At 52.6% G+C, this 24,563-nt stretch overlaps 1 protein-coding gene across 1 annotated transcript; it reads left to right on the forward strand.

Annotated features, from left to right (window-relative positions):
- Nucleotides 1-2,437: 2,437 nt before the first annotated feature.
- Nucleotides 2,438-23,897, forward strand: C1qtnf1 (C1q and TNF related 1). The gene is made up of 4 exons (XM_051159158.1): nucleotides 2,438-2,834; nucleotides 18,978-19,136; nucleotides 21,986-22,101; nucleotides 23,339-23,897. The coding sequence occupies exons 2-4, from the start codon at nucleotides 18,982-18,984 to the stop codon at nucleotides 23,887-23,889; spliced, it is 822 nt and encodes a 273-aa protein (XP_051015115.1). The 5' UTR covers nucleotides 2,438-2,834; nucleotides 18,978-18,981; the 3' UTR covers nucleotides 23,890-23,897.
- Nucleotides 23,898-24,563: the final 666 nt, after the last annotated feature.

Genomic DNA, 24,563 nt, shown 5'->3' on the forward strand with positions numbered 1-24,563 from the left:
AAAAAGATCTGAAATCTTAGTCCCTCCTAAATTTGACATAAACTTGACAGTACAATGTGACTTGAGCTGTCTTACAACTGCACAGCCTTCGTTTGTTGCCCCGAAGATCTCTGGGATATTTCCATCTCACTATGAGTGCATCTGGCCCCACACCAGAGATACAGAACCCATCTTTGCTTTGTCATAAGGAACCAAGCCTGTAGGTTTGGCTACCATGCCCAGCTGGGTTGAGGGAAAGACAGGGTCAGGATGCAAAACCTCCCATTGGAGTGAGGCAACTGCGCCGAATTGCCCATCATCTGGCGTATAACTAAGACTTTCTACTGTTTAAAAAAAATTTCTTTTTTCTAGTTTTTCAAGACACGGTCTCTCTGTGTAGCCTTGGCTGTCCTGGACTCGCTTTGTAGACCAGGCTGGCCACGAACTCACAGAGATCCGCCTGCCTCTGCCTCCCGAGTGCTGGAATTAAAGGTATGTGCCACCACGCCTGGCTTGATTTTAAATTTTTTATTTTTATTTCTTTATTTTTTTCAAGACAAGGTTTATCTATGTAGCCCTGGCTGTCCTGGTCTCACTTTGTAGACCAGGCTGGCCTCGAATTCACAGAGATCTACAAAGGTGTGCGCCACCGTACCCAGCTGACTTTCTACTGTTTTTGACGTCCAGGTTGGCGTCTCAGAATTCCGTCAGAGTGTTGCCTTTCAGATCTCCATCACTAAACCCATCTTGGGTGTGTGGAATGGGGGCAGCCCTTCTGGCTCCACATCCTTTCTTCTCCCCCGAGCTGCATGCCCAGCTTTATAAACCCTGTTCTGAGTCTTCTGGGTGGCACCATGACAAGCTGTAGTGCTACTCCCATCCCTTCCAAGGCTGTTGTCCCCGCAGTAGCCTAGTAGGGGTTAAGTGGCCTTCCTGCTTCTGCCGGCTGCTCTCCCTGGCATCTCTCCTGCAAAGGATGTGGGCGACAGAGTGGCAGGGGACAGAATGGGTCCATGCGCTGGGGGGAAAGCTTTATGTTACTTCCAGGAATGAGGAGAGCCTTATCCTTGGGTTTTCCCGTGTGGACAACCAAGAATGCGACTCTGCTCGGCCTTAGATACGTGCCAAGGAACAGGAGCTATCCCCAGGGATGTAGGCCAGGGCAGGTCACATCTCTGGCTGGAACACATCTACTCATTCTCGACAAGTGTCCTTAAGTGCTCTCCCTGGTACCAGAGGGACCGTCTGTCTCTCCTTCTCACGGGGTTGGCACTTGGAGCTGGAATTTCTGGAAGAAGCCTGTGGGGGATTCACAGACTGCTCCCTGCCGCCAAGCCCGCCTTCTTCTCCTTCCATCCTTGGCCGTTCTGGGGTCTCCCCTCTGCTGATCTGTGCCCAGCCTTGGGAGCAGATGATGCGGAGCAGTGAGCTTGTACCTTCATCTCTCCCTCTTTTGATTCTGTGGGCCCTCCCACATGCTGGCACAGCAAAGAGTAGCGAAGTGCAGCCTGTTTGTTTTGCTTGGGATATCCCAAACTAACACCCACCCAACCCCCGGCCCCCAACCCCCCACCCCCCACCCCCACCCGCAATTTTACATCTCCTGCCTAGAGAGAGGAGGTAGGAAGGGAGGAGTGGGGAATAGAAGTGAGAGGCACACAGAGAAAGAGAGATGGGGACAGGGAAAGAGCCCTCTCAGAGCCTGACCTTACCAGGGCAGTTTTATTTCTCACTGCAGATCCTCTGTCTTTTTTAGAGTTGTGATACGATTCCAGAGCAAACTGGCTGATTCAGTGTTTAGGGATGGAGAATTAGGAAGCACTGCTGCTTTGGAGAAGCCCTGGGTCATGATCCCCATGGGAGGAGACTCACAAGGGCATGTGTGTGAGATTAAGAAGTGTCCAGAGCGGAGCTGCCTAGCAGAGGCTGAGTACCTGGCCCGGCACTGTGCTGCAGGGCTTCCCTGGAGGACCTGAACCTTCTGGAAGCTGCTTCCTCACCTTTGCCTCTCAAGACACTGAACTGAGCAACTGAGCTATCCCTTCCCAATACACACTTGCATAAACGCACAACCTGCCATTTTGTTACACGAGGATTATGGATGCCAAACCTACCCCCTTGGTCCCTGGGTTATAAATGGGCATCTTGCTGGGAAGCGTGTCTCGGATGGTGCCGCTGTTGGGACTCGGGGTTGCCCACATGCCTAAGTCAACTCCCCTACCGCCAAAAACCTTAAGATTCTCAGCCGTTCTGCAGTTCTCTATCCTGAGTGAAGCATCCTTGTCCTGGGCTCGCAGCCACCTCCACATCTGGAAAGATCTCTAGATAAACAGAAGTGTCCATCCTCATCCCCTCCAAGCCTGCGCTAGCTCTCCGGGGAATCCAGAAGGAGGGAGAGCCAGCCAGCCAGCCAGCCAGCCGGGCACACACACAGTTAATCTTCTAAGGCTGCTGTTTGGATAAAAAGCGCTAGGAGCGTTCTAGGCTCCTCCGCGGCTCACATCTGGCTGGGGTTTGCTCTTTGTATTTGCCCCGCTTTCTTCCTCTCTTCCTTTACTTTTGAGAGAAACTACATTTCCGTTTCTAGCCAAAGAGACCTTGGAGGCAGCTAAGGAGATAAAGGTGTTGTGTCGCGGCCGCCTGCACCTCCCCCTCTTCCTCCCCCTTAAGTTTCCCCCTGGGGGACTCTTTCCTCCCTCTGGCTCTCTCTCTCTCCCTGACTTGACACGTCTGTGCTTCCCTCTGACCTGGCCTAGAAAAGGCTCAGGTCCTGTGAGATGCTCTAAGAGACAGCACCCTGAGAGCCCTGAGAGGCAGGAGGACTCAGTTGTCACAGCCGGCTCAGCTGAGAGGAGGTAGGTGGCCTGACTGTTGGACAGACCAGGAAGGGCTCTGAGCTCTGTCTTCGTGGCTTCATCTGGGCGCCAGAGTGGAGCTGAACAGTTACCTTCCCTGGGGTGAGATGTGACATGGAGCTTATGGCAAAGGGGCAGACAGAGCAGAAGTTTGGGGGACAGCGTTGTGCCGGTCTTGCTAATTCCCCCTGCACAGACTGGCTCCCGCCCCAGAGGCAGCCGATGGGGCTCCCTGGAGTGTGTAGGGGGCGGGCTTTTTGGCAGATAGGATGCTGACAGGACCTGTGCACACCTTCTTTTGGTGTTTTGTGGGGTGTCTCTCGCCGCCCCCCTCGTGCCTTTTAGAGGGTGTGAAAGGAGAAAGAGCATTTCTACCCCCACCTAGTGCCACCCGTTGCCTGCCATGTCACCTGGGCCGGCTGGGATCCAGGTCTATCCTGTATGTCAGTGGTCGGCTGGAGCCCCAACACTGAACAGGAAGTGTGGACTTTGGCCCCCTCTTCTAACAGCCTTGCTGTTCCTGGAGGGCATCCAGCCTGGGCAGGAAAAAACAAATATCCCTCTCCATGGACCTTCCTGGGAAGTAAAAGCCGCCCATGGTTTTAAGAGTGGCCCCGATGCCCCTATTCCCCCCCCCCCCCCCCGCCCAGGGCTGCCATCTCCAAGATGCCCCGGGGCCCTTGCACAGCCCTTGTCCACCTACAACTCATGTGTCTGGGCATCTCTAAAGGTGTAGATGTCATCCTTACCGGTTAATCTGAGTCCCACCCTGTCTGTCCCTGGACCCACCCAGGCTGCTCCCTGCCCTGGAGAGCTGGAGTCCTTCAGGTCCCACTGTTGTCACTCCCTGCTCTGCCCTTGTCTCTCTGAAGAAAGGGAGGGAGCTGGTTCAGGATGTGTGTGTGTGTGTGTGTGTGTGTAGTGCTTAGCCTGTGAAATGTCCCAGTTGCATCTCCAGTACTGAAAACAGCAACAATCAAACACCGACTTTGATTTTCACTGAGAATGTTGGCTCAAGACTGAGAGGCAGGAAGGCCTTCTGAGGCCGTCCTGAGACAGGTATCAGACAGTTGAGTTCTCAGTCAGCCTAGGTGAGACAAGACAGGATGAGATGCTGTTTCAAAGTAGCCAAAAGAAAAATAACAAACAACAAACAAACAATAAAAACCTGAGAAATGTCATTGGGATTCCCCTGGGAGTGGGTGACGTCCTTAGGAACTGCTTTTTATAGTGTGGTTGCGGTGTGGGAGGACATCTGCAGTCCCTACCAGACCCCTGCACGGTGCTCACTGGACAGGGAAACTTGCAGGGGGAAGCAGAGGGCGTCCTCTGGGGACCCAAAGGGATCTCCGCTGCTCAGGGTGTCCCACAGCTCTGCCTGAAGCCCTGCAGCCAACAGAGGAAGCACCCAGCTAAACACTGTCTTCACTCAGCTCGGATTCCCTGCTCAGGCAGGAGACACTGAGCTTTCCAATGGTTCCCCGTTTACTTCCTAGAGACTCACGCTTGCATAGTCCCCCAGCCCTGTGAAGTCTAAAGAGCTGTTCCAGGTTCAAGGAGACCAGGCTGTCCCAAGAGGCCTAAGGAGGCCCCACCGGCAGGCCTGTCCTGGAGGGTGAGGACAGTTTACTGCTCATTCCTGGCTCTGACCTCCCTATTCAGAACAACCAGCACAGCATTAATTTTTTTCCTGAACACACTTCTTTCTGTTATTCTTCCTGGTGCGTGCTCCTTGCCCTGCCCCCATAATTAGCATGACTCATAAACCAAATATTCTGGCATTGAAGTTCACCCATCAAGACAGACATGAAAAGAACTTCGCAGAAACTATGAGTTCTGCCTCAGGGCACCCTCACCCTCTTGTTTCTTATCCTTAGGTGCCAGTCAGACCCCTTTGTGGGTCACAGTTCCTAGGGCTGGGCGTGGCTAAGGCTCAAGGGTGAAGTGACAGTGTGAGGCCAGAAGGGCAGGAAGATGACCGCTGTGGGCTGCAGCGTCTGGCTGACCACCACCCTCTGGAGGGAAAGGATATTTGGGAGCAGCCTTGAAGGACCCAGAGATACTGGAAATGTGCGCAGTGGCTCCTGGGGACTTTAATTTTCTCCAGTTTTAGTCGCTGAAAACATGCCTTCCACTGATGTCAAGTGGCCCGTGGTGGCTGTCTGGACAGGACACTTCCAGCTCCCTGGCTCATTCATGAGGTGCAAGAGATGGTCTGGCTTTTCCAGGGAGCGGTTGGCTGAAAGCCTAAGAGTTTCACATGCCTCTGCTGATGCTCTGACACTCAGGGCCCTGCCCTGGGTTCCTTGCCCTGGCAGGACCTCTGGTGGCAACTGTACTCTTGGAGGCCTTCAGAAGCAGCTCGGCTCTCCTTCCTCCCCAGGCAGGAAGGGAGGTGCCAAATCCCTGCAGGCCTGTTTGGTTTGGGGAGGACCAGGCCTGCACACAGGGCAAGGTCTCTGTGCCTAAAAGGGTGCTGTATCTCAGGGCCCCGCTTAAGGAGCAGTGGTGTGATGCTGGTGCCCTGCCAGCAGTAGCTTTTCGTGTACTAGCCGGTATTCATCCCAGGTCAACCTTCCTGCCCTCGCTGGGTAGAGGCAGGGGACTTGATACCCCATCACCACTGTCCACTGGACATTCCCAGCCTGCTTCAGAGGCCTTTGCAGTCACTTCCTTGGGCACCTGCCCAGATACACTACTAGGCCACCATGCACTGGCTAGGCTTCTGTGTCTCACTGTTATCTGTGGCCCCTGTAGGAATTTCCCTTGAAATGAGACAATTGAGCAGAGAGGCAGCAAGCAAGGATAGGAGAAGAGACGGGAAGGGAAGATGCTGCAAAGAAGCCAAGCTCCTGGTACCCAGGGCTGGGCCAGACATGCTTCTGGCTGTTGCGGCCACAAACTGCGAGAACTTCACATCCTAGGGCTCCTCCCTCTCAAGGGGCATCTGGTTACCGGCTGCCTGCTGCCCAGGGTACCAGGGAAGGAGAAGATACCTCCCTCTCAACCCCCACCCTGGGGAAACTGCCAACCATGGGTGGGCCTAACACAGATGCAGCCAGAAGCTAGGCTGGGTCTGTAACATCTCCCGCCCCTGCCCCCTCCCCCTTACATTACTACCGCTGGCTCTTCCTACTGGGGTTGTTGGGCTCAGAGCTTGGGTTCCAGAAACCTTCAAGAAGCCACTCAATAAACCAATTACAGAAACAGTAGTGATACAGACAGCTTTACAGTGTGGTGGGCACAGTTGGAGGAACAGGAAGGTCCAGTGACCTCCACAGTGTTGTCTGGGGTCCTAACGTGAGCTTTGGGTTTAAATAGAGGGCTAGAGGTATGTAGAGCTAAGCTATGCTGGTGAAGGCATGGTGGTCAAGGTGTGGTCCTGCCTCTCACTGGCCTGTCATTGCTTCCTTCTCCAGGCATGAGATACCTGGGTCCCAATTCTGTGGGGTCCACTGTCACAATGGTCTAATAGCCAAAGGGAGAGGCCCAAGTGTTTCTTTAGAATATCTTACTTTTTGCCAGGATACTGAGCTGGGCTCTGATAGCTGATTTCTGGTGCAGGATGGGAGGATCTGGAAGGTTTGGGGTGCCATGCAGTTCCTGAGTCTTGTGGTTTACAGAGCATCTCTCTCCCTGGGCCTGGAGCTCTAGGAGAAGGAGATGCAGGGCCCGTGTAATCCAGCGTGCATAGTGGCTTTTTTCCCCCTTTGGGTTTTTGAGACAGGGTTTCTCTGTGTAGCCTTGGCTGTCCTGGACTCCCTTTGTAGACCAGGCTGGCCTCGAACTCACAGCGATCCGCCTGCCTCTGCCTTCCGAATGCTGGGGTTAAAGGCGTGCAGCCTTTACTGTTACTGTTGTTGCAATTGACAGGGTCTCCCTGTGTTTGTGGGTCTAGCCTGGAATTCATTATGTACCCCCAGTCTGGCCTTGAACACCAAACAATCCTTTTGGCTTTAATCTTGCCTGACGACTCAGGTTGGCTCCTCCATGGGGCCCTGACAGGCAGAGGGATTCCCACATCCCTGCACACATGTCTCTCCTTCTTCAGAGATTACACTATTCTCTCTCACTCTGTTAAAAGCAAGATCCTAAAAATGATTTGAGGGGATGAGGCACCTCCCACTGGGATGCCACTCTATGCCCAGATACAAATTAAACTCTACGGGCCGGCATTTGGTGCCAGCCTGCTGGCACCACAAAGAATTCTGAATGTCAAACCGAGGAAGCAGTGATGGGTCCTGGTGCCCCTAACGTGCCTGGCACTCTGTAGGTGCTCAGCAGTCAGGGAAATGGTGGCTGCTGGTGTTCCAGCTGCCACTAAGCAAGTTAATCAGCTGGGCACCCCAAACAGAAGCCCACTGTGTGGAGGCTGCCAGTGCCCAAGGGGAGGTCAGCATCTTCTTGCTGGAGTTGCAACATTCATACGTACTCATGAAGGAGTAAAAGGATGTGTCCCGTGTATCATCAGCACGCGGAGGACAGGGATGACGTCATGTGTGTCCCGTGTATCATCAGCACGAGGAGGACAGGGATGACGTCATGTGTGTCCCGTGTATCAGCACGAGGAGGACAGGGATGACGTCATGTGTGTCCCGTGTATCAGCACGAGGAGGACAGGGATGACGTCATGTGTGTCCCAGTGGCTCCATGTTAGCCATAAATGCATCACAGCGCCTCCCCCCCTTCCCAGCCTGTCAACTTTTCCTATGCATAGTCAACTTCTCTGGAATAAACAAAAGGCTCTCTTGGTCCCCAGGGTGGGGCTTATTTTGTCTTTTCTAAGTGGAAAATAATGTGTACTTACTGTGAAGAAAATGATGGGATTGTTGTAAAGAGGGAGCCCAGAGAAGCCTGCATGGGAAAGTGTCAGCGGCTATGGTGGCTGTTGGGAGCTGCTTGGGGGAGGGGCTCCAGGGTCGCTGTGGGGGGAGGGAACATCACACTTTTAACCTGCATTCTCCCTCCTCCTGGCTCTAGAAACATCTGAGTCAATACATAATTTACCTGTTTGCTCCCCCATCCCCACCAGGTTCCTCCTTCTGTCCTGTCTTCCCTCCTTCATCTCTCCTGTCCTCCCTCCTTCATCTCTCCTGTCCTCCCTCCTTCATCTCTTCTGTCTTCCTTCCTTAATCTTCCTGGTCCTCCCTCCTCATTTCTCCTGTCTTCCCTCCTTCATCTCTTCTGTCCTCCCTCCTTCATCTTCCCGGTCCTCCCTCCTCATTTCTCCTGTCTTCCCTCCTTCATCTCTCTGTCCTCTCCTTCATCTCCTGTCCTCCCTCCTTCATCTCTCCTGTCCTCCCTCCTTCATCTTCCCGGTCCTCCCTCCTCATCTTCCCGTCCTCCCTCTCATTCTCCTGTCTCCCTCCTTCATCTCTTCGTCCTCCCTCCTTCATCTCCCCTGTCCTCCCTCCTCATCTCTCCTGTCCTCCCTCCTTCATCTCCCCTGTCCTCCCTCCTCATCTCTCCTGTCCTCCCTCCTTCATCTCTCCTTTCCTCCCTCCTTCATCTCTGTCCTCCCTCCTTCATCTCTCCTGTCCTCCCTCCTTCATCTCTTTTGTCCTCCCTCCTTCATCTCCCCTATCCTCCCTCCTCATCTCCCCTGTCCTCCCTCCACATCTCTCCTGTCCTCCCTCCTCATCTCTCCTGTCCTCCCTCCTCATCTCTCCTGTCCTCCCTCCTCATCTCTCCTGTCCTCCCTCCTTCATCTCCCCTGTCCTCCCTCCTTCATCTCCCCTGTCCTCCCTCCTTCATCTCCCCTGTCCTCCCTCCTCATCTCTCCTGTCCTCCCTCCTTCATCTCTGCTGTCCTCCCTCCTCATCTCTCCTGTCCTCCCTCCTCATCTCTCCTGTCCTCCCTCCTCATCTCTCCTGTCCTCCCTCATCTCTGCTGTCCTCCCTCATCTCTCCTGTCCTCCCTCCTTTAGGCCTTTCTGGTTTAGTACAGTCCCATACTCTCCTATAGTTGACTTTACCTCTAATCATAAGCATGGTCTTGGTTTCCCACCCAACTGGTTGTTGTCGTTTATCTGTCCTGTCTTCCTGGTGGCCTCTGGGGTTCGTAACCTTGGTGCAGAACTGCAGCCTTAGATGCAGGAGGCTTTTTTTTGTTTTTTGTTTTTTCAGGAGGCTTTTTGAGTGCAGAGAATGGAAGCGTTTGGGAAAGGCTAGCTCCAGACTTCAGCTAGATTCAGCACTCAGGTCATACTGAATAGCACTTGGGACTCTCTCACGGACCATGCCTCATCTGACACACAATGGCTTTACACTTGGCATTGACTGCAGCAAAAATGACACCAAGTAGGAGTGGAGGGATGGTTAAATGGTTGCTGATCTTGAGGAGGATCCAAGCTCTGTTCTCAGCACCTAACCATCTGTAACTCTAGCCCAAGGGGTTCCGTGCCCTCTTCAGGCTTCCACAAGCACCCCTACACACACACACACACACACACACACAAACACACACACATGCACACACATACATGCACATACACACACACGCCCACACACTCAAACACATACACACTCACACTCACTAAAAATAAATACTGTTTAAGTGACACCACATGCCAGAAGGCAGAGGAACGAAGCAGCTCGTCTTCTAGTAGTTCATAGTTTCTGGGGACTGCATCAGGACTAGATGCTGAGGGGGGAGGGCAGCAAGAGCAGGTTGGGGTCCAGGAAGCGTGCTAGGGAGGCTGCTTCTGAAGACACTGCTGGGGGGTGGCGGTGGCAGCAAGAGAGTCATCCATCTAAAAGCCTAGAATGGCTACAGGTAGCTAAGTGGTTGGGGAGGGGAAGGTCCACACTGATGCTCAGGATTTCAACACCTCCTTTCTTGTCACCAGAGACCCTGGAAGTCAAGAGTAATGCTCCAGTTTGGTTTTTGGTTTTTCGAGACAGGGTTTCTCTGTGTAGCCTTGGCTGTCCTGGACTCGCTTTGTAGACCAGGCTGGCCTCGAACTCACAGTGATCTGCCTGCTTCTGCCTCCTGAGTGCTGGGATTAAAGGCGTGTGCCACCACTGCCCAGGCCTCCAGTTTATATTTTAAAGGTGCCTCTGGGAGATTGGTGGGAGACAGCTGGTAGGCAGGGAAGGCTTGGTGCAGAACACAACAGGCAGAGACCTTTCGGAGCACGATCGATGATGGCTTAGATGTGGAAGGGGGCATGAAAAGCATGGGTCTCAGCAGCTCCAGGGCGGGGCCTGTCAGGAAGAGGTCGAGATTGTGGCAACAGGAGGAGGGGTGAGTTAATGGGGGTGGGTGAGGGTCTCATGGCAGGGCCATCAAGCAGACTAGTCTGGTGGGAAGTCACCTGCCCTGTCATCTGAAGTTAGTTGGATTTTTTGTTTGTTTGGTGTGTGTGTGTACACGCGCGTGTGCGTGTTTAGTCTTAGCTAATTCGAACAGCCCTGAGGGGCTGGTGTGCTGCAGAGCACAGACCTGGAGCTCTGCACCACTGCTGCAAGAGGACAGGTTTGGGGACGTGTCACCTGAAGGCATGACAGGCAGGAAGGAGCTAAGAGCTGAGAAATCAACTGTCTTGTGAGGAGGCCAAGAAGGGTAGGTCCACGGGCTCTGTGGTATAAGCCTGTAAGCTCAGCAACAGGGAGGCCAAAGCAGGACGATGGTGAATTCAAGGCTAGCCTGGGCTACATAACAATTCAAGGCTAGCCTGGGCTACATAACAATTCAAGGCTAGTCTGGACAATATCATAAGAGCCTATCTTCCTTCTGTCTTTCATTCATTCACTCATTTATTTATTTTTATGTATATTGGTATTTTGGCTGCATATGTCTGTGTGAGGGTGTCGGACCCCCTGGGAGTTACAGACAGTTGTGAGCTGCCATGTGGTTGCTGGGAACTGAACCCGGGTCCCTTTGGAAAAACAGTCTGTGCTCTTAACTGCCAAGCCCTCTCTCCAGCTCCTCTTTCTTTCCTTTTTAATTTTTTCTCCTATAAGGAAGGATAAACACAATAAACAGGGTAGACCAAAACCTGGTGCAGATGAAGGAATGGTCCCAGCTGGCAGGTGTTTTAAAGACTTATTTATTTATGTATTTATTGTTTTTGTTTTGTTTTGTTTTGTTTGAGACAGGGTTTCTCTCTGTAGCCTTGGCTGTCCTAGACTCCCTTTGTAGACCAGGCTGGCCTTGAACTCACAGTGATCCGCCTACCTCTGCCTCCCACTCCTATCCCCAAGTACTGGGATTAAAGGCTGGTTAATTTTCATTCTTATGTATATGTTATGTATATGTTTCTATGAGTGTATGCTACATGTGTAAATGTGGGTGTCCTGAAGGCCGGAAGAGAGAGCCAGATTCTATAGAACTAAAGTTACAGGGCTTGAACTGGGATCTGAACTTGGGCCTCTGGGAGAGCAGGAGGCCCTCCTGACTACTGGCCAGTCTCTCCAGTCGCAGCTAGTAGATATTTTAAAGCACTCGCATTCATTGTGTATGGTCTCTTTCTCTCTCTCTTTAAAGATTTATTTATTATGTATACAGTATCCTGCCTGCAAGCCTGAAGAGGGCACCAGATCTCATCATAGATGGTTGTGAGCCATCATGTGGTTGCTGGGAACTGAACTCACAACCTTTGGAAGAGCAGTCGGTGCTCTTAACCTCTGAACCATCTCTCCAGCCCAGGGTATGGTCTCTTATGTCTGTCATCCTGTCACTCAGGAGGCTGAGGCAGGAGGGTCGCCATGAGATCTAGTCTACATAGTAAGTGGGTTACAGAGTGAAAACCTTTTCTCAAAACGATTACAACAAAAACTAAAGCACTCAGGACCGCGCAGAGGAGCTCGGAAAACCTTTTCTCAATACGATTACAACAAAAACTAAAGCACTCAGGATCGCGCAGAGGGGCTCGGTTCTGCCGCGTGGTGGGTATGGTGTCAACAGCCTGGGCTGGAGTAGGCAATAGCAAGATTGACACATGGCTGAGCGAATTGCATTGCTGACCCAGGAGCCACCAGGCAGAGGGCAGCGGTCCCTCTTGCAGAGCATCCTCAGGCGGTTCCTGTGAAGTGCTGGGGGATATCCAGGCTTGGGGGAACCAGACGAAGACCAGTTTGTGCTGCTCGCATTGCGCTGGGCATAATGGAGCCCGGGCACAGCATCCCTAGGTTCTTTCCTCCCTGGTCTTGGGAGTGGTCAGCCCCCGGGGCAGCATCATTGCTGGTGCCAATGAAATGGGCAGTGTGCCCGGCCACCTGCAGAGTGGGGCGCTGGCACAAGCTCCTGGAGCCTTTTTTCTCTCAGATGGTTCTCAAAGCAGGGTGAGCTTCCAGCCCGAGTGGGCTCAGCTGGGAGGTGATCTAAGGACAGCTGCCCTACTCAAGGAGATCATTGTTTCCTGGAGGATGCACGGAGCCCTGTGGGCTGCTCAGGTGCCTCCAGGCTGGAGGTCTGTCAACCACATGGCAGCACCTGGGCAGATTGAGTCTCTCCTTGGACAGGGCACAGGGGAAGAGATGCTTTAGGATGTGGAGTCCCTGGTCTTTCCTTTCATGGTTTTGCCCCAAACAAGACCTCACTTCCACCCAAGGTCAGAGTTCTTTGCCCATAAACTGGCTGCCCTGCACGGACCCACCTCCTCCACCCCTGGCTTTAGAGGAAACCGCAAAACTTTTGTTTGTTTGTTTGTTTCTTGAGACAGGGTTTCTCTGGGTATCCTTGGCTGTCCTAGACTTGCTTTGTAAGTCAGGCTGGCCTCAAACTCACAGTGATCTCGATCTGCCTGCTTCTGCCTCCTAAGTGCTGGGATTAAAGGCGTGTGCCACGAAACCACAAACCTTTAAAAGCAAGCCCTCCTTCTCCAAGACAGAAACAAGAAAAGATAGAAAAGGGAAAGGGCAGTGAGTATAGGAGGAGCAGGCCCTGGACCACATATGAGTCCATCTCCCCATAAGGAGTCCCGGCTCCCTAGCTGCCTCCTGTAAGCAGTTGGGGGAAGAAACAGAGTCTCGGAGTCACTGCAGGGGAACCATGCATTGAAGGGGTTTCTGGGACAAGTCACTCCACCACTCTCTTGCTCATCCCAGGCTTGGGCGTCTGAGGGCTCAATGACCTCACAGTGGGAGGGGGGGTGGCGGCGGTGGCTAATGTCACATGTTTGGAAAGCATCCAGGACGTTGCACCTCCATGTGGCATTTTCTCTTCCTTGGTTGGATCTTAGGCGTACTCTGTGCCCTTCAGCGAGTGGCATCAATTCTACCCAGTGTCAAGTGGAGGCTGAGTCGTCCCTGGCTTCCCAGTGTTTGAGAAGATGGTGGAAAGCAGGCAGGAGGAGAGCAGCAAGGGTGGGCGGGTACCAACGCTGTGCTCAAACAAGGAGAGCTTGACGCTGCTACGCTCAATGTGGCCTAAAGCTTGAAGCCATAAGGCGCAGGGTGGTGGGATCCAGGCCAGGCTTCCTGGGACCTGAGTGTGAAACTTTAAGGAGGTATCCAAGGCCCAGCGATGCTGGACAAAGATGCTTGCCTTGTCTGGGAGGTAGCCGGAACCCCTGGAAAGCATCTGGTGGGGCCAGCAGCAGGAAGGAGAAACGACCTTTGAGGCTGTGAAGGAGGGCTGCTGTTGAATTAGATATGCCGGATACAAGCGAGGAAGGAGTCTAAATGATTCCCAGATTCCAGGCCTGCTGTTTGCTCGTAGCCCCTGCTTCCTCCCCAGCTGGCCTCATTTTAATCTAGAACAGAGTTTCCCCTTGGAGCCGGCAGCCACGCCGGGCATGTTCTGTGCGTGCTTTCCAATATGGCAGCAATAGCACCATGCATGCAATCGTCCAGAGCGTGGGAGGTGACCGGCACACCTCGGGAGCAGAACTTTGGATTTCATTTTATTATCTTTCTGAGACTAGAACCCAGTGCCTTGTGCACATTGGCCAAGTGATCCGGCGCTGACTTGAACCCTGAGCCATTTTGAGATAGTCTCAAGGTAACGATGATTTGGTGGCACCATGGTGGGCCCGGGGCGAGGTGTACCACCTTTGAGAAATTATGCCGCATAACAGATCTGGTATAAAGGAGGTTTGTTTGGAGGAGAGGAGAGAGGGTTACAGCCTGGAGAAGAGGATATGGAGGCAGGCAGACAGAGAGATAGGGGCAGAGCCATGAGGGCAGAGAAAGACAGATGGAGAGAGGGGACAGAGAGAGCTGGGGGGGCAGCAGGGCAGTCCCTCTTTATTTGGCAGCGATGGGCACACCTGGCCTCAGCAGGTGATGGTGTGTAGGCTAGCGGGATCGCCTGCAAACTAACACTCACTTAGTAGGCCAGAGTAACTTCAGGTTTGAGATTTTTCAGGCAGGGCAATAGCGCAGCTGGTAAAGTTCTTGCATTAAAAGTGCGAAGACAAGACAAGATTCATGGTGCACAGAGTCCACGCAAAATGTGCCTGTGTGGCGGTCTGCAGGAGTGACGCTAGTGACGGGAGGCAGAGGCTGGCAGATTCCAGCACTCACAGTCCTGGGCTTTTTCTACCTGCTCCTAGTGCATCCTGGGATGGCAAGTACACACACACACACACACACACACACACACACACACACACACCTAGTTCTTGTGTTTTATGCTAATGGATTTCAAAACCACTGGGAAAGCGAGGGCCTAGAATGTTCCCTGCTCATGGCTCGTCATTCAGTCTTGAGCGCTTGTCTGCTTCTCTCCCTGGATTGTAATATGGTTGAGATAGGGACTCCATTTATGGCTGAATCACACCCCCCCACACACACACACACATACTCCCCAGCTCTTGCACAATGCCGGGCAAATCTTGGAGCATTCCGGAAGCCATGCCTGTGTTAAATTGCCAGCTGAGAGGGAGGTTCCAACTCTCCTTCCAAGACTCCTGGCTATTCAAGGAGATTACAGGCTTCGCGCCTCTCTGAACAGCTGCTTACTCGATGAGGATTAAAGAAGAAAACAGTGTTTACAAAACGCTTTTGTCAATGGCACTAAGCTGGGGGTTGGGGTGGAGAGGAAGGGGGGTACCAAGGCCAAATCCATTCAGGAGGCCTCACACTCCAGGAGGCCACGGTCCACACACACAGGCACCGAGGGTCCAGGAACAGTAGGGCGGACTTTAAAGGGACATAAGGAAATGAGCTTGTGGGTGAATATTGCTTCCCAGACACGAGGTCTGGGAAGGGATGAAATGCCAGCGAGGAAGTGCCCTCATATGCCCTGCCCTTCTCCAAGCCCTGTAAGTCACTTCTCTGTGGCCTTCTCCTGCCAAGGGGGTTCCTGCTTTCTGGGGTGAAGGTTGGGTGGAAGTGGGTGGGAAGGCTGAGGAAGGAAGGATGCTGGATTCTGTTCTGCAGGCTCCATGGGACTCGAGGGGAGAATTAAGATAACAGTTTCCCGTGGAACTCAGCTCTCCTTCACACGGGACAGGGATGGGGGCTGCTGGGGTGACTTCTGTGACTCTTACTGCAGTACAACCCAGAGACAGGCCATATGGAATGGGAGGGGCGGAGAAATAGAAAGAAAGGTTGTGAGTGCTCCTAGGTACAGTGGAGGAGAAAGTTTGCTGTAGATATAAGGGAGAGCAGAGCCAGAGGGCAGGGATATCTAGGAGAGTCCAAAGTGGACATGACCCTAAGCCATGTGAGGAGATGGGGGTAAGGGAAGAGGAGAGGGGAGGGCAGCTGCTCATCAAAAGGGGCAGCCTGGGCTAAGAGAGTAGACAAAGGCTGGGTAACCAAATGGCTGGATTACGTAGGGAAGGGCAGCTCAGCCTCTGGGTTGGAGAAGTTTTTGGTAGCAGGCGGAAGTATGCCAGCCATACCCTGTAACAGGTAGGGACTGAGGGATGCTGGGAGAACCTGGCAGCCAGATCTGCCTTGATAAGTTAAATGGGCACCTCAGCCCTCTGTGTTTGTCTAGGGTTTGAGACTTAAGAGATGGGTGCAGGTTCAAGGGGTGGGGTGGGACGGGACACTTGCTTGGTCAGGATGTCCTAGCTTTCTCTGGAGTCATCTTCCTGTGTGGAGCACATCCCCCAGAAGACCTCACTTCAAGGAAGCACCACCCTTTGTAGGAAGATCCCTCTGTCCTGGGAATGGAGAGGGGTAATCTGTGGCCAGATTTGGTTAGGTGTTGGGCAATATTGTTTTTTTCCCCAAGAGTGACTAAAATGACCCTAATGTGATGAGGGAAAGTTAGTCATGGGATTTGGTTAAATGATAAGATGGCGTTGACGGGGGGTGGGGTGGGGTAGGGATGGGGGCGTGTAATATTTCAGCCTTGGCTTGATTTGAATCTGCAAAGGAGGCTCTGTGTGCCTGTGTGGGAGGCCCTGCCTACATCACTGCCGTCATCAGCACAAGCCATCAACTTTGGGGGCTGTTCCCTGCCACCCCACCCATTTTGCATTCTTAGCCTACCTCTGGGAGCCCCATTTTCTAACAAACATTTAAAACCCCCTTCCTAGATGATTGAGAAGAGACACATCACCCTTGGACGGGGCCATAGCACGGGTTTCTGCCTGGGAGTAATTTTGCCTCTGAGAGGACAGACATAGGGCAGTGTCTGTAGCCATTTGGTTGTTAAAAGCTGAGGAGGATGCTAACAGCATTTTGGGGGTAGAGGCTGGGATCCCACAAAGCACCCTCAAACATACAGGACAGGGTCTGAGGGGACTGTCTAGTTCAGATGTCAGTTAAGTCAAGGCCGAGGACCCGTGAGGTAGGACACCCAAAGGTAGCTTTATCTGTGTTTTCATTCATATGGCCCCAAAACATACATGGACACACTACACACACATACACACACACACACACACACACTCAGATTAATAGAAAGTCAAGTTTAAACCTAGTGTGGTATCTCATACCTACAGTGCTAGCACTCAGGAGCCTGGAGCAAGAGGATTGAAAGTTTGAATCCAACCTGGATTACACAGTGAGTTTAAAAAAAAAGAAAAGAAAAAAGAAGCCCAACCAGGCCCAAGTTTAAAGAAAGGGAAACTTCCTTTTGCCTGATGCAACCTTAACTCTTACACGGATAAGGATGAAGGTGCCAGGGAAAAAACAGGAAATACAGAAATAGAGAAACCAACAGATCAAGAGAACTTAACTCGATAAATATTTGTTGAGCACTGGTGAAGTCCAGGACGCTGCAGGATGCTGGGCTGGGCCAGGGACATCCATGTCTGACAGGGAGAGTTCTGAGGGCCAAGCAAAAGTCTCCGTGGCTGGAGACATCCTGATACGTAAACTTACCACAGAGGTTTTCCCAGGTCAGGGCTGGAGAGGCGTCTGGGAGGACACGTGACAGAGTCTAGCATGAATTGGGGTGGGGGGCTTGCCTGGGCCATTTGGGCGGATGTCACCTGAGTTTAGCTTGTCCACGCTCTTGTGCAGCCAGGCATCTAGGAGTAGGCCCGAGGCCAGCAGTCCCCTCCTCTGTCTCCTCACTCACTGTGTGAGATGTATACAGGAGCGCTTCTCTGTGTAGGCACCAGTGTGTGTGGGAACCGAAGGACAAAGTCAGATGCTCCTCAGGCGCCAGAGCCTCTCACCGGGTTGGGGCTCACTGAGTCCAGGAGTCTGCCTGTCTCCGGTTTCATGATCCTGGGACCGGAAGCACAGGCCACCATACCTGGCTTTTATTTGTTTTTTTATTTAGCGTGTGGATCCCATGTCCTTGTGGAACTGGTGTCCTTGTGCCTGCATGGTGACCACTGAGGTCATCCCAGCCCCTGCTGTTCTTATTTACCAAGGGCACATGAATGAATGAACAGTGTCTCCTGAAAAGACTGGCCATGGGGTCACATGAGGCCTGGGTGGGATAGAAGTGATTAATGAGGACAGGTCCGCATAGCTAACCTTCCCTCACTTGGGCCAAAGAATTAATTGGAAAGATGCTCAGAATCTCAGCCGGGTGCCTGGTGCCACTGCCGGGCCTGTTGGTGGCTTATCAGGACCTGGGTGCTCCTGGCGAAGGAGCAGGAATGTGGGTGCCAGGGCTTGGGGGTGTGGCTAGCATTGTGGGGTGTGGCTAGCAGGTGGATGCAAAGTGCTAGCTAAAGATCTTGGCAGAACCAGAGGAGCTTGCTGAAAACACAGCCCTGAGGCCCTGCTCTGGTCAGCCAAACTAGAGGTTGGCATTTAATAGGAGTGGTACGTTTGAGAAACCAAGGGCTGGACCACAGACTAAGGTGTGTAGCCACAGGGGGAGAGGGGAAGGTCCTCCTTGCCCCAGGCCAGGAGCTTAGAGGTGACAGAGAGATGGGGTAAAGAATTTAAGGTGGCGCACGCCTTTAATCCCAGCACTCGGGAGGCAGAGGCAGGTGGATCGCTGTGAGTTTGAGGCCAGCCTGGTCTACAAAGCGAGTCCAGGACAGCTAAAAATACATAGAGAAACCCTGTCGCAAAAAACAGAATAATAATAATAATAATAATAGTAATAATAATAATAATAGTAATAGTAATAATAGTAGTAATAATAATAATAGTAATAGTAATAATAATAATAATAATAGTAATAATAATAATAATAGTAACAGTAATAATAATAATAGTAATAATAATAGTAATAATAATATAATAAGGTATAAATAATAATAGTATAATACAACAAATAATAACACACAACACAACATAATAATAATAAGGAATTTAAGCAAGTATAACCCCAGCACGCACACATCCGCACTTTCTTTGGCTAGCAGTGGGATCAAGTAGAGGCTTGGGAAAGGAGGGTCCTGTCCTAAGCTTTTGTTTGAAAGCTGGGGGGTTGTGAGATGAGACATGGGCGACGGTCCCTAAATTAAGTGCAAATGGACACTTGCTCAGCGCCCCCTAGTGGCAGAAAACAGCTGCCGCCAGTTTCTGCCCACCAGCCCATTAAGGGAGGAGTTAGTAGCTGCCCAGCGCTCACCTGGGATTGTTTTCTCCACTCGTTGTTTGGGGCCAGCAGGTGATGGGCTCTCCTTCTTGAGAGTGGGGTGCAGATAACGCCGCAGTGTCCAGTTTTTCAGCCTCTGCCGTGGAGGAGTGTGCGTGTGTGTGTGTGTGCGTGTGTGTGCGTGTGCGTGTGTGTGTGATGTGGAGCTGGGCAAACAGCTCTCTCACTGTTGGCTGTTTCTCCGTAGAGTCCCGTCCTAACTCATGCCCCCTCCTTGCATTTTGGCAGGAAGATGGGCTCCTCTGTACGGGGCTTCATGCTGGGATGCTGCCTGCTGCTGGCCATCGCCTGGGGCCCAGTCCAGAGCCTTGTGCCACGTCTTCAGGAGGAACAGCTGGAGTGGGGAGAGACGGAAGAGGTGCCACCTCCTCAGGACCGTATGAAGGGGTGAGGGACTGCGGTGGTGTGCTGGCAGGGGCCAAGTGTGTGAGGTTTGGGTATTCCAGATGTGGTTGCCTTGAGCAGCAAAGGGCAAAGATGGAGCTGAGGAGTGGTCCTCACTCAGGGAGGCCGATTCTGGAGCTCAGGGGCTTGAGTGTCTGCTCTGAACCTGAGGCATGGCGGTTCAATGTCATCCCAACCCCACGGGAGCCGAATCTGCAAGAACTTCACATCTGTCATGAAAGGGCACCCGCTCTGCCCTTCCGGCTGCCTTTGCCTTCTAACTTGGTCTCTGAGAATGTGTGCCAGGGCTGGGCATGCAGGCAGGCAGGAGGCAGGGACAAGTTGCCTCAAGCAACTTATTTATTTGTAAAATGATGATCAGTCCGGGGGTCTCAACAAGATTCATTTTCTCTGCCAGTTAAAGAACTAAAAAACAAGGGCTGGAGAGCTGGCTCAGAGGTTAAGGACACCATCTGCTGTTCCAGAGGTCCAGAGTTCAATTCCCAGCAACGACATGGAGGCTCACAACCATCTATAATGGGATCTGATGCCCTCTTCTGGCCTGCAGGTGTACATGCACATAGAGTACTTATATACATAAAATAAATCTTAAAAAAAAAAAAATAAAGAACTAAAACCAAAACCAAACAAAAACCAGGAAAAAAAAATCTCAAGTGCAACAGGTGACAGCAGAGATATCTCAGACACCACAGCTGGCAGCAGCAGCTGAGGAAAGGTGTTTACTGGTGGTGAGGAAACAAACACGTGCAGCAGACACACGGGGAGAAAAAGACCCGCTGCAAAGCCGGAAAGGCCAGACTCTTCTCAAGGGCTGGGATTTTAAGTCTCTGAGGAATTTCCCACTTTCCAACTTAGGATTTATCTGTCTGAAGAAAGGCGAGATGCTTGCTTGGCCTGTTGACTGTTGTGTTACGCGTCCTGACGTGGCCTTGCACTTGTCAAGCCTGCTGGTGGGAGAGCAAGCATGCAAAGCTTTCTTTCTTTCTTTCTTTCTTTCTTTCTTTCTTTCTTTCTTCCTTCCTTCCTTCCTTCCTTCCTTCCTTTCTTTCTTTTAAGCTGCCAGGCTTTTGTCTCAGGTCAGGAAGTCAAGGAAGAAGCCATCTTGGAAATGTGCCACCTTTATTGTGGCCCCTGGTTCTATCCATTTCCCTACCAGGCTCCATCTAACTCCTAGTCTCTCAATAGGGAATGTGCTGGTGAGGAGAGACCAGGCAGGCCAGCCATCAGTTTCCCTTGAAAGGTTATAAGGCTGTGGGAGATCTTTTGTGAAGTTGAGAGACATTCACGAGGCTCCATGCTGGCTTTGGGTTTCTTCACTGTCCTGCACAATTGGGTCAATTTAATATTCGAGGTTCTGGTAGGTAGTGGTGCATGCCTTTAATCTCAGCACTCGGGAGGCAGAGGCAGGAGGATCACTGTGAGTTCGAGGCCAGACTGGTCTACAAAGTGAGTCCAGGACAGCCAAGGCTACACAGAGAAACCCTGTGTCGAAAAACAAAACAAAACAAAAATTTAAAAATTAAAAAAAAAAAACAAAACAAGGTTCAGGCAGGATTCAGGGCCTAGAAACCCCATTCTTTTGTTTCTTCTTTGTGTCCTTTGTTTTCACCTAACAAACATTAAGCAGCTTCCGTCAATCAGGCCATCTCCTGGGTCCTGAAGAAACAAAGGGAGGACAGACCTTGGCTTCTAGAAACTCCAAGGCCTCAGGGAGACAGACACACACAATACAATGCAGGCTCCGAAGTAGGGCTGCACCCACAGTGCTGGACCAGGGTCCTCCTGGGTATGGGAGGAAAGGCAGGATGCTGCAGGCAAACGTAGGTGGGTGGTGCAGGGAGATGAAGGATGGGAGGGTGGTGCGGGGTGGTGGGAGCTGGCGCCTGGGAGTGGAGGATGGGAAGTGTCAAGCCTGAGGTAGCTGAGTGTGCGGGAGAGCCTCATCCGGGCTTCATTCTGTGGGGAAGAGGGGGGGGTCCTACAGGATGGGTTGGTAGTCAAGGGTGCACTATACGGAACGCTGGATGGTAGCATCAGAGCATACATTGCTGTTGGGGAGACAAATCCCAGGACTGCCCGTCCATATTGTGCATTAGAGATGATAAGAACCCAGGGCAGTCTCCCCAGGACTTGCTGGATATGGAGGAGAGGTCAGGGAAGCAGAAGGATCCATTTTGGGCCGCTAGAATGTGCTGGTAAAAGCGTTTGGGAGCAGCAGGTTGCACAGGCCAAGGGTCATTGCGAGGCCTTCGATTCTGGGCGCGTGAAGCCTGTGGGGCCTGTTGAATGGGTGGGACAGGAGACTTCCGGCAGTCCGAAGTCTAGGAGAGAGGTGTGGTCCTTCTCCAGGAACTGGGTTAGAGAGGGGCTGGCTGGCTTCTCCCTCTGTGCGGAGAGCAAAGTGCAATACAGCACATGGCCATGAGATGGCGGCATGGAACCATTACCGTCCCTTGGCCGCTGTAGCCCACAGGCGCCTGAAGATGTAGTGAATGAAATGAGACTGTTTACAAATGAGTTGCTGGGTAGCCCAGTCCTTTAACACTGAAGGAGCCGGTCCTTGAAGGCATGGCGTCTCCACGTAAGCCCTGAGGTTATCGCCATTTGCGTTATCTTTGCTTTGGATATATTACTACTGATAATGGTGTGTGTGGGGGCGGGGATGTTGTCAGTTTGAGCGGGGATCTGAGAATCCTCCCATGCCTATGCTGAGCACAGCCTTGCATATCCAGGGGAAGGGGAGCAAGGTGAGGCGCGCCCTGGGTCCACAGTGGCAGAAGAGAGCTCCTTGCACAAACAGCTCATCCTCTTGGTGATGGCTTATTCCTCAGGGATAAAGAAACACAGGAGACCTACAGCCCTAGCCAGTGCTACCGATGCTGTGACCCCAACACCCCTGTATACCAGGCGATCCCACCACCCCAGATCAACATCACCATCCTGAAAGGTGAGGAGGCTGCAGAGATGCCTGGGGGCCACTCCCCCGCCCCCCCCCGCGGCTGCTTTAAAGAGTTGGAGAGGGAGACTGTGCTGGGAGGGGCTGAGCGGGAACACAGGATCTCCAGGACAGACCGGAGGTGGCTGTCATCTGGAGGAAGGCAGATTTTTTTAAAAAAAGGATTTATTTACTTATTACATATACCGTGCTTTGCCTGTGTGTGCCCCTGATAGCCAGAATTATAGATGGTTGTGAGCCACCATGTGGTTGCTGGGAATTGAACTCAGGACCTCTGGAGGCGCAGTCAGTGCTCTTAACCTCTGAGCCATCTCTCCAGCCCCTAGGGCAGAATTTATGATGTTTGAGCTGTGACCCTTTTCTGTGAGGGGAAGAGGAGTCTTAGAGGACGCTAGGGAGATGGCTCAGTGGGGGAAGAGCACTTTCTGGGAAAGCAAGACGACCTGGGTTCAAGTCCCTAGCACCCACGTAAAAGGTAGGTATAGCCACGTGTGCCCACCCCGTAACCCCTGTAACCAGCAGGGGGAGGGGCTGGGGCCGTGCACTCTAGAGCTTTCTGAAGCAGTGAGATGCAGCAAGGCCTTACATCCAAAGGCAAGGTGGAGAGAGAAAAGAGGGCACCTGACACCCTTTTCTGGCCTCTCCAAGTGCCTGTAGGGTGTGTATACACACATATCACACATGTGCCCATGCCCCACACACATACACGTACATGAAGAGGGGCCTCTGGGAGTCCTGCCCCCTCCCTGTTTGCACAGGACCTGCAGACCTCTAAGTTCTTTGTTTTGATGAAATGCCCCAGCCAGTTCTCTGACATGCTGTGCCCTCCCGCTAGATAATTCACACATCCCCAGGGAACGCTTGGCAGCCTGGATCCTGCTCTGAGTCCTGACATCTGTAGTCCATTTATTCAGCGAGAGCCCAGGCCTGGCCACGGAGCCTGTTGCTTGTGGACAAACCCATATGTTCCTTTATCTTTGCCAGGACTTTCCAGAAAGAAAGTGAAAAAGTGTGCCTTCTGGGTGGAAATAGACCAACTCTTGATGGCAAAAGCGTTAGCTCTACTGATGTGAAAGCCCAAATGCCCCCCTTGCCTGGGAGCCTCCTGCTAAGGGGCACCAGAGAGGATGCTCAGGTCAGGGCTGGGGTATGGAGTCAAACTGCTGCTCAGAGCCAGCTGCAGGCTGGGCCTCCTTTTGGGGCCTCACATCTTCTTGTTTTCTCTCAGGTGACAAAGGTGACCGAGGTGACCGAGGCCTCCAGGGGAAAGTCGGCAAAGCGGGTGCCACAGGGCCCAGGGGCCATATTGGCCCCAAAGGTCAGAAGGGGTCCATAGGGTCTCCCGGGGACCCCTGCAAAAACCACTACGCAGCCTTCTCCGTGGGCCGAAAGAAAGATTTGCACAGCAATGACTACTTCCAGCCCGTGCTCTTTGACACAGAGTTTGTGAACCTCTACAAACACTTCAACATGTTCACCGGCAAGTTCTACTGCTACGTGCCGGGCATCTACTTCTTCAGCCTCAATGTGCACACTTGGAACCAGAAGGAGACGTACCTGCACATCATGAAGAACGAGGAGGAGATGGTGATCCTGTATGCACAGGTGAGCGACAGGAGCATCATGCAGAGTCAGAGCCTGATGCTGGACCTGCGGGAGAAGGATGAGGTGTGGGTGCGCCTCTTCAAGGGCGAGCGTGAGAACGCCATTTTCAGCGACGAGTTCGACACCTACATCACCTTCAGTGGCTACCTGGTCAAGCCGGCCTCGGAGCCCTAGAGGCCACCCGCCCTCCACACCCCCCCCCCCCCCCGTGGTGCTTCCGTGGACTGCTGCCCTCCTTGCCCGGCACACTTGCCCATCCCTGCATTCCACGGACGCTGGAGTCCTGCCCCAGGCTGACCCCAGTGTCTCTCTCTCTCTCTCTCTCCTCAGCCCTGGCTTCCTTGGCCTTGGCTTTCTTGGTTTTGGTTTTTGACAAGATGCCCTTGGCCACGGGGAAGCCCAGAGGACCGTGTGGTCCCAGGTCTGGCTGCTGCTCTTGGTAAAGGGCTGCCGGCAGATGAAATCATTGGGCGGGGTGCCTGTGAGGATGTTGGGGGACCTCCAGCTCCTTCTGTGGACACAGCCTCAGACAACCCTGTGCTGTGTTGTCCTGTGGCCACAGGGTGTTTCTGAGCACAGCCCCTGTGTATTCCCATTTCTGGACGCAGTCAGGCAGATGCCACAGGTTTCTTAGGGACAGAGTAAAGCAGAGTTAAGCAGAAAGGAAGTGGTGTTAGTTTTGGCTTTCCAGACAGCTGGCTCTGAGGTCGGGCGAGGGGGCGGGGAGTCGCGAGGGAGCCCTGTTTGTTGTTTATACTGGGGACAGTAGGGCAGAGGCCCGGCATAGGACCAGCCTTAAGCCGGGCGTGGTGGTACACACCTTTAATCCCAGCACTTGGGAGGCAGAG

The sequence above is a fragment of the Acomys russatus genome, chromosome 16 (genome assembly GCF_903995435.1).
Source record: "Acomys russatus chromosome 16, mAcoRus1.1, whole genome shotgun sequence".
Taxonomy (NCBI): Eukaryota; Metazoa; Chordata; class Mammalia; order Rodentia; family Muridae; genus Acomys; species Acomys russatus.